Source organism: Oncorhynchus mykiss, chromosome 12, assembly GCF_057628025.1.
Source record: "Oncorhynchus mykiss isolate SJ-2025 chromosome 12, ASM5762802v1, whole genome shotgun sequence".
NCBI classification, from domain to species: Eukaryota; Metazoa; Chordata; class Actinopteri; order Salmoniformes; family Salmonidae; genus Oncorhynchus; species Oncorhynchus mykiss.
This window is the reverse complement of record NC_143033.1, coordinates 6,097,501-6,114,600: the sequence shown is the minus strand read 5'-3', so window position 1 is coordinate 6,114,600 and position 17,100 is coordinate 6,097,501. Positions and strand designations below refer to the sequence as shown.

Sequence of the window (17,100 nt, the reverse complement as noted above, 5' to 3'; positions counted from 1 at the left end):
GTCTAAATCAGTCCCTGATTAAAGGGGAACAATAACACAATGGCTGAGGTCCAGAGTTGAGTTTGAGGGGTGTAGTGTACAGTGGGGGTTTTAGCATGTGAATCTTGGCGGGGCAAACAGATGCCTCCAAAGCCACAATACTAAACAATACATTAATTGAACTATAACGGTGCCAACAAACTGTTAAGGCCTACGTCCCTGTCCCAACAGCAGAGCTTTATTTTTCAGCACCATGGAGTGAATCCTCACCACCGCTACACCTCGTCTGGCAGCGAAACAGTTCATTCAGACTCATTTACTGCCTTTAAAAAAAAACATAGCTGATATGGTTGACTTGCTTAAACAAATGTGGTTTTTACGGACAATTGAGATGTACAAACTACGGCGTAACAATGAGTGGATAACTGGCATTCCGTAATTTAGATTAAGACATTCATGAGCGAGCTAACTATTTGTTCAGCACTTTTGAATTGTACAGCGGCAGAATTCAGGACATGGGCCGTTCTTGCAGTGTTCTCCCTGTACACCAAGTCAGAACCGTAGGCTAAATAAAGAGGGCATATAAACAGATAATGAAAGCTCTTACGATATTCGAAGATGTAGTCTATAACCTGTTTTAGAGAAATAACATGTGTACCACCAAGTCAGAACTGTAGGATAAATAAAGGGGGCATATAAACAGATCATGAAAGCTCTTACGATATTCGAAGATGTTATTTCTCTAAAACAGGTTATAGACTACATGTGTACCAACAAGTCAGATCAGTAGGCTAAGTTATGAGGGAGAAAAGAACCAAATCATAAAGTCTGACATTCTCTGGATTTATGGTGCTTTCAAGACAACTGGGAACTCGTGGGAAAAGCAAGGTCAAATCATGATGTTAGTGATCATCAGGTCGGAGCTCTAGAAAGAGGCCAGAGTTCCTGACTTGGTATTCCGAGTTGGATGACCGTTCAACATGTATTTTTCCAGTCGGAGCTAGTCCTAGTTGTCTTTAACTCAATGAAGTCTGAGATTTCCGAGTTTCCAGTTGTTTTGAATGCGGCAGAAGTCATTCTGGATTGACAACATGGCCAATATATTCATTTTTTGGGGCCCATTGGTGTTGCATGTGAATGTTTACCCTTTTTAAATTTAGAAAAGAGACCCTTAAACCCAGACTTGGACCACACACCCACTCCACTGAATAGCAGTTAGCCACTGATTCCTTCTAAACCACTCATTATTGAATTTGTGATTTCCAACTTGTTGTGCAATTAGAGAAGATTACCAACCCTTACGCTCTGTCTTTTTTCTGCTGGCTGCCGCACCACCACAGAAAGCACTGAGTTAGACTAAAACACCTGCATTACTCAAGAAAACAAAAAAGAGACCATGTTTGTATGCGGCTTTATTAACTCAAAAATATATATTTTTTTCCCACATTGTTTTACGTGACACGTATTTAATGCCAAAATAACATACAAAACAGGTTCTGCCCAAACTGCCCTTAATGACGGGTCGTCACTGGTAGTGTATACCTGGCATAAGTAATAGTCTTGAGTCACACAACGTTAAGGTTTTAAGCTTTGGGCACACGGTGATGAGGAACGGACTAAAACAGCGGGTGGCCGTCTGTACAATAGTCAGAAGACTAACAGAAAATGTCATTTCATATTCTAGTCACTGTCTGCCTTTTGGCTCCGGGTGTTGTCTACTGTGTGAGCCAGCTGTTTAAAGTGACTCTATTGTAGGCTTAGGTCGGAAGAGGAAATAGCATAGGTTATGGTAGGGCTGCACTATTTGGACAAAATATGTAATTGCTACCTCCCCCCAAATGTTGCAATTATGAATTGAGATTTTAAACGCTGTGGGTGAAAACCATGTCTGAAATGACCAAGTTAAAACAAGTGTCAGGGTAGAGAAAATCACTTCTAAAATGAGATCATATCAATGAATACATACTGTGCTAACTGAATACAAAACCAAATGAATTTAATCTATTTCAACATTGTTATAGGCTGCATATGATAATACATATTAATAGACATACTTGCTTTCGAGGCAAGCAACACTGAACCATGCGTGAGAGCACCAGCTGTTCCGTACGACTGTGTGATCTCGCTCTCTGTAGCTGAGGTGAGTAAGACCTTTAAACAGGTTACCATTCAAGGCCGCTGGGCCAGACGGATTACCAGGACGCATACTCAGGGCATGTGCTGACCAACTGGCAGGTTTCTTCACTGACATTTTCAACCTCTCCCTGACCCAGTCTGTAATACCTACATGTTTCAAGCAGACCACCATAGTCCCTGTGCCCAAGGACACCAAGGTAACCTGTCTAGACCACGCTCAGCGGTCTAAGGCACTACATCTCAGTGCTAGAGGCGTCACTACAGACACCCTGGTTCGAATCCAGGCTGTATCACAACCGGTCATGATTGGGAGTCCCGTAGGGCTGCGCACAATTGGCCAAGCGTCGTCCGGGTTTGGGCAGTGTAGGCTGTCATTGTAAATAAGAATTTGTTCTTAACTGACTTGCCTAGTTAAATTAAGGTAAAATAAATGACTAATCGCCCCGTAGCCATGAAAGTCTTTGAAATGCTGGTCATGGCTCACATTAACACCATCATCCCAGACAGCCTGGACCCACTCCAACAGATCCACAGATGATGCAATCTCTCTATTGCACTCCACACTGCCCTTTCCCAACTGAATAGGAGGAACACCTATGTGAGAATGCTGTTCCAAAGATTGTTATAACTAACCCAAGATAGAATGTGAATGTCTCCTTCATTAGTGTTGTTGTTATTAGACTGTGAATGCCTCCGTCATCAGTGTTGTTATTACTAGACTGTGAATGTCTCCTTCATTAGTGTTGTTGTTATTAGACTGTGAATGTCTCCTTCATTAGTGTTGTTGTTATTAGACTGTGAATGTCTCCTTCATTAGTGTTGTTGTTATTAGACTGTGAATGTCTCCTTCATTAGTGTTGTTGTTATTAGACTGTGAATGTCTCCTCCATCAGTGTTATTAGACTGTGAATGTATCATTCATCAGTGTTGTTGTTATTAGACTGTGAATGCCTCCGTCATCAGTGTTGTTATTAGACTGTGAATGTCTCCTTCATTAGTGTTGTTATTAGACTGTGAATGCCTCCGTCATCAGTGTTGTTATTATTAGACTGTGAATGTCTCCTTCATTAGTGTTGTTGTTATTAGACTGTGAATGCCTCTTTCATCAGTGTTGTTATTAGACTGTGAATGTCTCCTCCATCAGTGTTATTAGACTGTGAATGTCTCATTCATCAGTGTTGTTGTTATTAGACTGTGAATGCCTCCGTCATCAGTGTTGTTATTAGACTGTGAATGTCTCCTTCATTAGTGTTGTTATTAGACTGTGAATGTCTCCTCCATCAGTGTTGTTATTATTAGACTGTGAATGTCTCCTTCATTAGTGTTGTTGTTATTAGACTGTGAATGTCTCCGTCATCAGTGTTGTTATTATTAGACTGTGAATGTCTCCTTCATTAGTGTTGTTGTTATTAGACTGTGAATGCCTCATTCATCAGTGTTGTTGTTATTAGACTGTGAATGCCTCAGCCTGTCGTTTCCAATGTGAACAAATTAGTTATAGTGGGCAGAACCAGGAGAGGGGCCGAGCCGAGCTAGCGAGATCCTATTGATGCCTTCTAGCATGTATTTGCATTTTTACGTTAGGAAAAACTTGAGGTATTGTTGCTGGGTTTGACCAGGGCTATGTTGCTGGGTTATGATGCTGGGTTATGTTGCTGGGTTATGATGCTGGGTTTGACCAGGGCTATGTTGCTGGGTTATGATGCTGGGTTATGTTGCTGGGTTATGATGCTGGGTTTGACCAGGGCTATGTTGCTGGGTTATGTTGCTGGGTTATATTGCTGGGTTATGATGCTGGGTTTGACCTGGGTTATGTTGCTGGGTTATGTTGCTGGGTTGTGATGCTGGGTTTGACCAGGGTTATGTTGCTGGGTTATGATGCTGGGTTATGTTGCTGGGTTATCATGCTGGGTTTGACCTGGGTTATGTTGCTGGGTTTGACCTGGGTTATATTGCTGGGTTATGTTGCTGGGTTGTGATTCTGGATTTGACCTGGGTTATATTGCTGGGTTGTGATTCTGGGTTTGACCTGAGTTATATTGCTGGGTTATGTTGCTGGGTTTGACCTGGGTTATATTGCTGGGTTATGTTGCTGGGTTGTGATGCTGGGTTTGACCTGGGTTATGTTGCTGAGTTATGTTGCTGGGTTGTAAAGATGGGTTTGACCTGGGTTATGTTGCTGAGTTATTTATGCTGGGTTTGACCTGGGTTATGTTGCTGGGTTGTGATGCTGGGTTTGAACTGGGTTGTCATGCTGGGTTTGACCTGGGTTATGTTGCTGGGTTATGATGCTGGGTTTGACCAGGGTTATGATGCTGGGTTATGATGCTGGGTTTGACCAGGGTTATGTTGCTGGGTTATGATGCTGGGTTTGACCAGGGTTATGTTGCTGGGTTGTGATGATGGGTTTGACCTGGGTTATATTGCTGGGTTATGATGCTGGGTTTGACCTGGGTTATATTACTGGGTTGTGATTCTGGGTTTGACCTGGGTTATATTGCTGGGTTATGATGCTGGGTTTGACCAGGGTTATGTTGCTGGGTTTGACCAGGGCTATGTTGCTGGGTTTGACCTGGGTTCTGTTGCTGGGTTGTGATGCCATGCTGGGTTTGCTGTTGTTGTCAATGATCTACTGCTGTTGTTGTTTGTGTTGTTTGTAATCTGTTGTTATTTGTGATCTAATGCTCTTGTTGTTGTTGTTGTTGTTTGTCTTTCCTCTCCCCCCTCAGTCCAAAAGGGAAGAAGTTCCGGAGCAAACCCCAGCTGTCCCGTTACCTAGGCAACACGGTAGACCTGGGATGTTTCGACTTCCGAACTGGCAAAATGATGATGCCCAGCAAGCTGCAGAAGAACAAACAGAGGCTACGGAATGAGAACCTCACCATCAACAAGGTACAGGTTCGCCTCGGCTACACATCAGGGTCCTGCTGTTCACTGCGTTCTAACAATGGCCAATGGTATTTATTTAATCTTTATTTCAACAGGGAGTCATTGAGACCATGGTCTCTTTTTACAGAAGATTATTCTCAGTTCCTAACAACTCTCAGCCCTGTGCTAGCAGTGGATCAGTCTAGACTCAGCCCTGTGCTAGCAGTGGATCTGTCTAGTCTCAGCCCTGTGCTAACAGTGGATCTGTCTAGTCTCAGCCCTGTGCTAGCAGTGGATCTGTCTAGTCTCAGCCCTGTGCTAGCAGTGGATCTGTCTAGTCTCAGCCCTGTGCTAGCAGTGGATCAGTCTAGTCTCAGCCCTGTGCTAGCAGTGGATCTGTCTAGTCTCAGCCCTGTGCTAGCAGTGGATCAGTCTAGTCTCAGCCCTGTGCTAGCAGTGGATCTGTCTAGTCTCAGCCCTGTGCTAGCAGTGGATCAGTCTAGACTCAGCCCTGTGCTAACAGTGGATCTGTCTAGTCTCAGCCCTGTGCTAGCAGTGGATCTGTCTAGTCTCAGCCCTGTGCTAGCAGTGGATCTGTCTAGTCTCAGCCCTGTGCTAGCAGTGGATCAGTCTAGTCTCAGCCCTGTTTTAGCAGTGGACCAGTCTAGTCTCAGCCCTGTGCTAGCAGTGGATCTGTCTAGTCTCAGCCCTGTGCTAGCAGTGGATCAGTCTAGTCTCAGCCCTGTGCTAGCAGTGGATCAGTCTAGTCTCAGCCCTGTGCTAGCAGTGGATCTGTCTAGTCTCAGCCCTGTGCTAGCAGTGGATCTGTCTAGTCTCAGCCCTGTGCTAGCAGTGGATCAGTCTAGTCTCAGCCCTGTGCTAGCAGTGGATCAGTCTAGTCTCAGCCCTGTGCTAGCAGTGGATCAGTCTAGTCTCAGCCCTGTGTTAGCAGTGGACCAGTCTAGTCTCAGCCCTGTGCTAGCAGTGGATCAGTCTCGTCTCAGCCCTGTGTTAGCAGTGGACCAGTCTAGTCTCAGCCCTGTGTTAGCAGTGGACCAGTCTAGTCTCAGCCCTGTGTTAGCAGTGGACCAGTCTAGTCTCAGCCCTGTGTTAGCAGTGGACCAGTCTAGTCTCAGCCCTGTGTTAGCAGTGGACCAGTCTAGTCTCAGCCCTGTTTTAGCAGTGGATCAGTCTAGTCTCAGCCCTGTGCTAGCAGTGGATCTGTCTAGTCTCAGCCCTGTGCTAGCAGTGGATCTGTCTAGTCTCAGCCCTGTGCTAGCAGTGGATCAGTCTAGTCTCAGCCCTGTGCTAGCAGTGGATCTGTCTAGTCTCAGCCCTGTGCTAGCAGTGGATCTGTCTAGTCTCAGCCCTGTGCTAGCAGTGGATCTGTCTAGTCTCAGCCCTGTGCTAGCAGTGGATCTGTCTAGTCTCAGCCCTGTGCTAGCAGTGGATCTGTCTAGTCTCAGCCCTGTGCTAGCAGTGGATCTGTCTAGTCTCAGCCCTGTGCTAGCAGTGGATCTGTCTAGTCTCAGCCCTGTGCTAACAGTGGATCAGTCTAGTCTCAGCCCTGTGCTAGCAGTGGATCAGTCTAGTCTCAGCCCTGTGCTAACAGTGGATCAGTCTAGTCTCAGCCCTGTGCTAGCAGTGGATCAGTCTAGTCTCAGCCCTGTTCTAGCAGGAGTTTTAATGTCTAGACAATGTACTTGAGTATTGTTGAGTATATCTGTTGTTGTAGTAGTTGTTGAGTATATCTGTTGTTGTAGTAGTTGTTGAGTATATCTGTTGTTGTTGTAGTAGTTGTTGAGTATATCTGTTGTTGTAGTAGTTGTTGAGTATATCTGTTGTTGTTGTAGTAGTTGTTGAGTATATCTGTTGTTGTTGTAGTAGTTGAGTATATCTGTTGTTGTAGTAGTTGTTGAGTATAGCTGTTGTTGTTGTAGTAGTTGTTGAGTATATCTGTTGTTGTTGTAGTAGTTGTTGAGTATATCTGTTGTTGTAGTAGTTGTTGAGTATATCTGTTGTAGTAGTTGTTGAGTATATCTGTTGTTGTAGTAGTTGTTGAGTATATCTGTTGTAGTAGTTGTTGAGTATATCTGTTGTTGTAGTAGTTGTTGAGTATATCTGTTGTTGTAGTAGTTGTTGAGTATATCTGTTGTTGTAGTTGTTGAGTATATCTGTTGTTGTTGTAGTAGTAGTTGTTGAGTATATCTGTTGTTGTTGTAGTAGTTGTTGAGTATATCTGTTGTTGTAGTAGTTGTTGAGTATATCTGTTGTAGTAGTTGTTGAGTATATCTGTTGTTGTAGTAGTTGTTGAGTATATCTGTTGTTGTAGTAGTTGTTGAGTATATCTGTTGTTGTAGTTGTTGAGTATATCTGTTGTTGTTGAGTATATCTGTTGTTGTTGAGTATATCTGTTGTTGTTGAGTATATCTGTTGTTGTTGAGTATATCTGTTGTTGTTGAGTATATCTGTTGTTGTAGTAGTTGTTGAGTATATCTGTTGTTGTTGTTGTAGTAGTTGTTGAGTATATCTGTTGTTGTTGTTGTAGTAGTTGTTGAGTATATCTGTTGTTGTTGTAGTAGTTGTTGAGTATATCTGTAGTAGTAGTTGTTGAGTATATCTGTTGTTGTAGTAGTTGTTGAGTATATCTGTTGTTGTTGTAGTAGTTGTTGAGTATATCTGTTGTAGTAGTAGTTGTTGAGTATATCTGTTGTAGTAGTTGTTGAGTATATCTGTTGTTGTTGTAGTAGTAGTTGTTGAGTATATCTGTTGTTGTTGTAGTAGTAGTTGTTGAGTATATCTGTTGTTGTTGAGTATATCTGTTGTTGTTGAGTATATCTGTTGTTGTTGAGTATATCTGTTGTTGTTGAGTATATCTGTTGTTGTTGAGTATATCTGTTGTTGTTGAGTATATCTGTTGTTGTAGTAGTTGTTGAGTATATCTGTTGTTGTTGAGTATATCTGTTGTAGTAGTAGTTGTTGAGTATATCTGTTGTTGTTGAGTATATCTGTTGTAGTAGTAGTTGTTGAGTATATCTGTTGTTGTTGTAGTAGTTGTTGTTGAGTATATCTGTTGTAGTAGTTGTTGAGTATATCTGTTGTAGTAGTTGTTGAGTATATCTGTTGTAGTAGTTGTTGAGTATATCTGTTGTAGTAGTTGTTGAGTATATCTGTTGTTGTTGTAGTAGTTGTTGTTGAGTATATCTGTTGTAGTAGTTGTTGAGTATATCTGTTGTAGTAGTTGTTGAGTATATCTGTTGTTGTTGTAGTAGTAGTTGTTGAGTATATCTGTTGTAGTTGTAGTAGTTGTTGAGTATATCTGTTGTAGTAGTAGTTGTTGAGTATATCTGTTGTAGTAGTTGTTGAGTATATCTGTTGTTGTTGTAGTAGTAGTTGTTGAGTATATCTGTTGTTGTTGTAGTAGTAGTTGTTGAGTATATCTGTTGTTGTTGAGTATATCTGTTGTTGTTGAGTATATCTGTTGTTGTTGAGTATATCTGTTGTTGTTGAGTATATCTGTTGTTGTAGTAGTTGTTGAGTATATCTGTTGTTGTTGAGTATATCTGTTGTAGTAGTAGTTGTTGAGTATATCTGTTGTTGTTGAGTATATCTGTTGTAGTAGTAGTTGTTGAGTATATCTGTTGTTGTTGTAGTAGTTGTTGTTGAGTATATCTGTTGTAGTAGTTGTTGAGTATATCTGTTGTAGTAGTTGTTGAGTATATCTGTTGTAGTAGTTGTTGAGTATATCTGTTGTAGTAGTTGTTGAGTATATCTGTTGTTGTTGTAGTAGTTGTTGTTGAGTATATCTGTTGTAGTAGTTGTTGAGTATATCTGTTGTAGTAGTTGTTGAGTATATCTGTTGTTGTTGTAGTAGTAGTTGTTGAGTATATCTGTTGTAGTAGTTGTTGAGTATATCTGTTGTTGTTGTAGTAGTTGTTGTTGAGTATATCTGTTGTTGTAGTTGAGTCTGTTTTTGTATTTATTTAACCTTTATTTAACTAGGCAAGTCAGTTAAGAACAAATTCTTATTCACAATGGCAACCTGAGAAAAGGTCTCCTGCGGGGCTGAGATTTAAAAAAATAATTATAATAAACAATATAGGACAAAATACGCATCACGACAAGAGAGACATCACAACACTACATAAAGAGACCTAACAACATAGCATGGCAGCAATACCACATGACAACAACATGGTAGCAGCACAACATGACAACAACATGGTAGCAATACCACATGACAACAACATGGTAGCAACACAACATGACAACAACATGGTAGCAGCACAACATGACAACAACGTGGCAGCAATACCACATGACAACAACATGGTAGCAGCACAACATGACAACAACATGGTAGCAACACAACATGACAACAACATGGTAGCAACACAACATGACAACAACATGGTAGCAGCACATGACAACAACATGGTAGCAACACAACATGACAACAACATGGAAGCAACACAACATGACAACAACATGGAAGCAACACAACAACAACGTGGCAGCAACACAACATGACAACGTGGTAGCAACACAACATGACAACAACATGGTAGCAACACAACATGACAACGTGGTAGCAACACAACATGACAACAACGTGGCAACAACACAACATGACGACAACAACATGGTAGCAACACAACATGACAACAACATGGCAGCTACACAACTTGACAACAACATGGTAGCAACACAACACAACAACAACGTGGCAGCAACACAACATGACAACGTGGTAGCAACACAACATGACAACAACATGGTAGCACCACATGACAACAACATGGTAGCAACACAACATGACAACAACATGGAAGCAACACAACATGACAACAACATGGAAGCAACACAACATGACAACAACATGGCAGCTACACAACTTGACAACAACATGGTAGCAACACAACATGACAACAACATGGTAGCAACACAACATGACAACAACATGGTAGCAACACAACATGACAACGTGGTAGCAACACATGACAACAACATGGCAGCAACACAACATGACAACGTGGTAGCAACACAACATGACAACAACGTGGCAGCAACACAACATGACAACAACGTGGCAGCAACACAACATGACAACAACGTGGTAGCAACACAACATGACAACAACGTGGTAGCAACACAACATGACAACAACGTGGTAGCAACACAACATGACAACAACGTGGTAGCAACACAACATGACAACAACGTGGTAGCAACGCAACATGACAACAACGTGGTAGCAACACAACATGACAACAACGTGGTAGCAACACAACATGACAACAACGTGGTAGCAACACAACATGACAACAACGTGGTAGCAACACAACATGACAACAACGTGGTAGCAACACAACATGACAACAACGTGGTAGCAACGCAACATGACAACAACGTGGTAGCAACGCAACATGACAACAACGTGGTAGCAACGCAACATGACAACAACGTGGTAGCAACACAACATGACAACAACGTGGTAGCAACACAACATGACAACAACGTGGTAGCAACACAACATGACAACAACGTGGTAGCAACACAACATGACAACAACGTGGTAGCAACACAACATGACAACAACGTGGTAGCAACGCAACATGACAACAACGTGGTAGCAACGCAACATGACAACAACGTGGTAGCAACGCAACATGCAGCAGCACAACATGGCAGCAGCACAACATGGTAGCAGAACAAAACAGGGTACACACATTATTGAGTACAGACAACAGCACAAAGGGTAAGAAGGTAGAGACAACAATACATCACGTGAAGCAGCCACAACTGTCAGTCAGAGTGACAGCTCCATGATTGAGTCTTTGAATGAAGAGATTGAACTGCACGATTAAACTGTCCAGTTTGAGTGTTTGTTGCAGCTCGTTCCAGTCGCTAGCTGCAGCGAACTGAAAAGACGAGCGACCCAGGGGTGGGTGGGTGGGTGTGTGTGATACCCAGGGGTGTCTGTTCTAGTTGTGTAGTGCATAGAAAGAGAATCGATGGGAATCCATACTAGTAATTACGTTTCTATGTTATCGGCTGGGTTATTTGTAGGTCAGAGGTCATACAGACAGAGGCTCTACTGGTGGCTCTCCCCTCACCTGCCAGTCAGTCAGTACACATCTAGTACTCCACCCACCGTACAGTCAGTCAGTACACATCTAGTACCCCATCCACCGTACATTCAGTCAGTACACATCTAGTACCCCATCCACCTACCAGTCAGTCAGTAAACATCTAGTACCCCATCCACCTACCAGTCAGTCAGTAAACATCTAGTACCCCATCCACCTACCAGTCAGTCAGTAAACATCTAGTACCCCATCCACCTACCAGTCAGTCAGTACACATCTAGTACCCCATCCACCTACCAGTCAGTCAGTACACATCTAGTACCCCATCCACCTACCAGTCAGTCAGTAAACATCTAGTACCCCATCCACCTACCAGTCAGTCAGTACACATCTAGTACCCCATCCACCGTACAGTCAGTCAGTACACATCTAGTACCCCATCCACCGTAAGTCAGTCAGTACACATCTAGTACCCCATCCACCGTAAGTCAGTCAGTACACATCTAGTACCCCATCCACTGTACAGTCAGTCAGTACACATCTAGTACCCCATCCACCGTACAGTCAGTCAGTACACATCTAGTACCCCATCCACCGTACAGTCAGTCAGTACACATCTAGTACCCCATCCACCGTACAGTCAGTCAGTACATATCTAGTATCCCACCCACCATACAGTCAGTACGTTGGGGAGAGTGCACCGACCCAGAGCTGGAGAGGAGAGTACTCCTTCCTTGTGTGTGTGTTCTAATCAGGGACTGATTTAGACCTGGACACCAGGTGGGTGATTCCCCTCTAATCAGGGACTGATTTAGACCTGGGACACCAGGTGGGTGATTCCCCTCTAATCAGGGACTGATTTAGACCTGGGACACCAGGTGGGTGATTCTCTAATCAGGGACTGATTTAGACCTGGGACACCAGGTGGGTGATTCCCCTCTAATCAGGGACTGATTTAGACCTGGGACACCAGGTGGGTGATTCCCCTCTAATCAGGGACTGATTTAGACCTGGGACACCAGGTGGGTGATTCCCCTCTAATCAGGGACTGATTTAGACCTGGGACACCAGGTGGGTGATTCTCCTCTAATCAGGGACTGATTTAGACCTGGGACACCAGGTGGGTGATTCCCCTCTAATCAGGGACTGATTTAGACCTGGGACACCAGGTGGGTGATTCTCCTCTAATCAGGGACTGATTTAGACCTGGGACACCAGGTGAGTGATTCTCCTCTAATCAGGAACTGATTTAGACCTCAAGAAGAAAGATGAGTTCAACAGGAAAGTCAGTCTGTCAGCTATCCAGTAGGCTTGACTCTTGTACAGAACCCAGCCTAGCTGATGTGACGCTATTTACTCGATTTTTGACCACTTTTTTTTTGTTGTCTTTCTCTGGCCTCCATTGATTCAGTCACCCGGATTCTGTCCATCCTACAAGGGTAAAAAAAAAATTACAAACCCTTTTTTAACGAATTATGACAGAGACGTGAGGTTTAGGACCATTGTGTTCTTCAGAGCAGTGGTCACCAACCATTTCTGAGTCGAGATCACTTTCGCAGTCAAAAAAGCAAAGCCGAGTGTAACGGTTTTCTGTATGAGAAGGAGAGTCGGACCAAAATGCGGCGTGTCTATTGCAATCCATGTTTAATGAAGTAACACACTAAACACAAACACTACCAAAACAATAAACTTAACAAAAACCGAAACAGCCTATACTTGTGTAACCTAACACAGACTAACGACATCAGGACACTAAGGACAATCACCCACGACAAACTCAAAGAATATGGCTGCCTAAATATGGTTCCCAATCAGAGACAACGATAAACACCTGCCTCTGATTGAGAACCACTTCAGACAGCCATAGACTTAGCTAGAACACCCCACTAGCTACAATCCCCATACATACACACCACATACAAAAACCCATGCCACACCCTGGCCTGACCAAATAAATAAAGATAAACACAAAATACTTTGACCAGGGTGTGACACCGAGATCTACTGTTCAAATTGTTTCTTTAAACATGACTTAAATAATGTAACATTAACCTTATAAAAAATATAAAAATAAAACGGTTCTGTAGGAATGAGGTTTGTGCAGTAGGCTGACTACATAATCAACAGCATATTCGCGATATGCCTGGCCTGCCAATATTGTTCTTCTCAAAACATATTATATTTCAAAACTCGAGCTTTGATAATAAAATACATCAGTTGGTGTAGCGAGGCACAGCTGAACATAAATTTTAATAATTATCTTTTTTATTTGACTGGACTGCATCTGATGTTCATGATGCTTTCAAGACAACTGGTAACTTGGGGGGCGAAACAAGGTCAAATCATGGCGTCGGTGATCTTCAGGTCGGACAGTCAGAGCTCTAGAAAGATGCCAGAGTTTCTGACTTGGAATTCCGAGTTGGATGACCGTTTTTCCCGGGTGTCTTGAACTCACTGAAGTTGGAAATCTGAGATTTCCGAGTTCCCCGTTGTCTTAAACGCGGCATTAGTCTCAGTAGAGGGGAGAGGTGCAGCAGAGGGTCCATCTCTCACGGTCCCCGCTCTCTCACGGTCCCCGCTCTCTCACTGTCCCCGCTCTCTCGCTGTCCCCGCTCTCTCGCGGTCCCCGCTCTCTCGCGGTCCCCGCTCTCTCACTGTCCCCGCTCTCTCACTGTCCCCGCTCTCTCGCGGTCCCCGCTCTCTCACGGTCCCCGCTCTCTCGCGGTCCCCGCTCTCTCGCTGTCCCCGCTCTCTCGCGGTCCCCGCTCTCTCACGGTCCCCGCTCTCTCACGGTCCCCGCTCTCTCCTTACTTTCCTACGGTGAGTCTGACCACAGAGAATGGGGCTCCATCTTCCACCTGATGGCAAAACTCGAGTCGCGCCGCATCTGCCTCAGGCACAAATTCATGTTGTTCCTATGACCAGAGAAAGTGAGATATTTCTTGATATTAAAATAGACGAGCTGCTAATAATAAAACCACAGGCCTGTCGATACACTTGGCTACTCATTCTCTGCAGCTGCAGCTCAAGGGGAAGTAGGGAGAAGTGGGTTTTTATGTTCTGTAATAGTGTTGAATAAAAAAACAAGGGTTGAGTTTAAACATGAACTCACTCAAAAAAACGGCAGCTCGTCGCTGAATTCTTCGACCGTCTCTCTCTGGTCACTGTTTTTAAAAAGTGATCAAATCTCACCCAGGCTAGTATCAAACTTTTCCGTGGGGTCATTGAAGTTGTAGGCATGTTGATTTTGAGCTATCGGATTGGCCAGCGCAGTAGACACAGTCGAATTTAGCCCCAGATCTCCCGGTCCGCCTGGTAGGCGGCGTTAGTCTTTTCCAGACAAATGAAATGGTTCCACATGGGAACACTTTTCCGACCCAGTGTACAGGCCTTCTGAATCAAGTCCACCAACAGCTCAACACGTTGTCTTTTCTGCAGAAATGTTCGGTGAACAACTAGGAATGCCTTGAAGATCCACCAGCCGATCAAGAAACGACCGGTTGGTGACCATGTTCTTGGAGGATTATCTACACTATTAACATATTATTTTTTTTACCCATGGGCCAAAAGATCTGTTTTTGGATTTAGACATCCGTGACACGATGTCCTGTGTTGTGTTTGCCGGCTAGAGATCACGACTTTCAAATCATCAGTAGACTCGCATCATGCAGCCTCAGAGTGTATTAAATATCTAATCATATAGCCCAATGTTTGTAGAACAACTGAAGTTGCATAAATGACTCAATATGGAGTACCTGTTTCTTTGTTAACTGTTCAACTCAGAATAGCCGCATGTGCACCCTCCCAACAAATCATTTGGAGAAAATATCCTTCCAATTGTATTCTTCAGATTATAAAATAATGACTCTGAATTCTAAGCAACTCTTGTCTGCTAAATGAACCTGTGTAGCCATATGGCACAGCCAGATCAGGAAATAACAAGGACAACTCAGAGTATTCTAGCCAGATCAGGAAATAACAAGGACAACTCAGAGTATTCTAGCCAGATCAGGAAATAACAAGGACAACTCAGAGTATTCTAGCCAGATCAGGACCTAACATAAGGACAACTCAGAGTATTCTAGCCAGATCAGGACCTAACATAAGGACAACTCAGAGTATTCTAGCCAGATCAGGACCCTAACATAAGGACAACTCAGAGTATTCTAGCCAGATCAGGACCTAACATAAGGACAACTCAGAGTATTCTAGCCAGATCAGGACCTAACATAAGGACAACTCAGAGTATTCTAGCCAGATCAGGACCCTAACATAAGGACAACTCAGAGTATTCTAGCCAGATCAGGACCTAACATAAGGACAACTCAGAGTATTCTAGCCAGATCAGGACCTAACATAAGGACAACTCAGAGTATTCTAGCCAGATCAGGACCCTAACATAAGGACAACTCAGAGTATTCTAGCCAGATCAGGACCTAACATAAGGACAACTCAGAGTATTCTAGCCAGATCAGGACCTAACATAAGGACAACTCAGAGTATTCTAGCCAGATCAGGACCTAACATAAGGACAACTCAGAGTATTCTAGCCAGATCAGGACCCTAACATAAGGACAACTCAGAGTATTCTAGCCAGATCAGGACCTAACATAAGGACAACTCAGAGTATTCTGTTCTTCTGATATAAACTACATTTTCTTTATCATGTTTCTTTAGACCTGCCTAAAATAAATCATTCATTTATTGTGGAGGTGGAGGCTATATTACATGGATTTATTGTGGAGGTGGAGGCTATATTACATGGATTTATTGTGAAGGTGTAGAATATATTACATGGATTTATTGTGGAGGTGGAGGCTATATTACATGGATTTATTGTGAAGGTGTAGAATATATTACATGGATTTATTGTGAAGGTGTAGAATATATTACATGGATTTATTGTGAAGGTGGAGGCTACATTACATGGATTTATTGTGAAGGTATAGGCTATATTACATGGATTTATTGTGAAGGTGTAGAATATATTACATGGATTTATTGTGAAGGTGGAGGCTACATTACATGGATTTATTGTGAAGGTGTAGAATATATTACATGGATTTATTGTGAAGGTGGAGGCTACATTACATGGATTTATTGTGAAGGTGGAGGCCTCCTCCCTGGGACTCTGTGCCCTGAGGACTGCCTCCTCCCTGGGACTCTGTGCCCTTATATGCAGCTCCTCCCTGGGACTTTGTGCCCTGAGGACTGCCACGTCCCTGGGACTCTGTGCCCTGATATGCAGCTCCTCCCTGGGACTCTGTGCCATGATATGCAGCTCCTCCCTGGGACTCTGTGCCCTGATATGCAGCTCCTCCCTGGGACTCTGTGCCCTGAGGACTGCATCCTCCCTGGGACTCTGTGCCCTGATATGCAGCTCCTCCCTGGGACTCTGTGCCCTGATATGCAGCTCCGCCCTGGGACTCTGTGCCCTGATATGCAACTCCGCCCTGGCTGTGTGCCCTGGTATCCTCCCTAGGACTCCATAAGCCCTGATATGCAGCTCGTCCTAGGGACTCAGTGTGTCCTGATATGCAGCTGATCTCTGGGACTCGATGTGCGCTGACATGAAGCTTTCCTCTAGGATTTAATGTGCCTTGGTAGGCAGTCGGTGAGCTCTGGTATGCAGCTCCTCCTAGGGATCCTGTGTGCCCTGGCTGGTACACAGATCCTCCCGAGGACTCAGTATGTGCTAACTAAGAGACAGATCCTCCTCTCCAGTTAGGCCTAGGGCCCTGAGCCGGTGTCGCTCGGCTGAGTGAGTAGTGCAGGCATTTGGTTTAAGTTTATCCCCGCTCTGCTCTGCTGCTCTACACATGTCCTCTTTAGGGAGGAGTCCCCCTCCCCTCCCCCTGTTGTGTCTGCCAAACCACAGATCAGAGTTAACCCCTTCAACCGTCGCTCAACACAGCACATGTCAGCAGAGTACCTCGCTAAGCAGCCGAACACAAACAACCGTTCACTTTGAATGTCTGTCTGCGTCACTAGTTGTTTGAACTGAACACTAGTTTCCGTCCGCTCTCTC

The 17,100-nt window shown here is 43.8% G+C and overlaps 1 protein-coding gene across 1 annotated transcript in view; it reads left to right on the top strand.

The window, feature by feature from the left end:
* mbd2 (methyl-CpG binding domain protein 2) overlaps positions 1-17,100 on the top strand; it is a 117,274-nt gene that overhangs the window by 22,465 nt on the left and 77,709 nt on the right. The window contains 1 exon segment of the mRNA XM_036936779.2: positions 4,845-5,007. Within this exon segment, the coding sequence (XP_036792674.1) occupies positions 4,845-5,007 (163 nt within the window).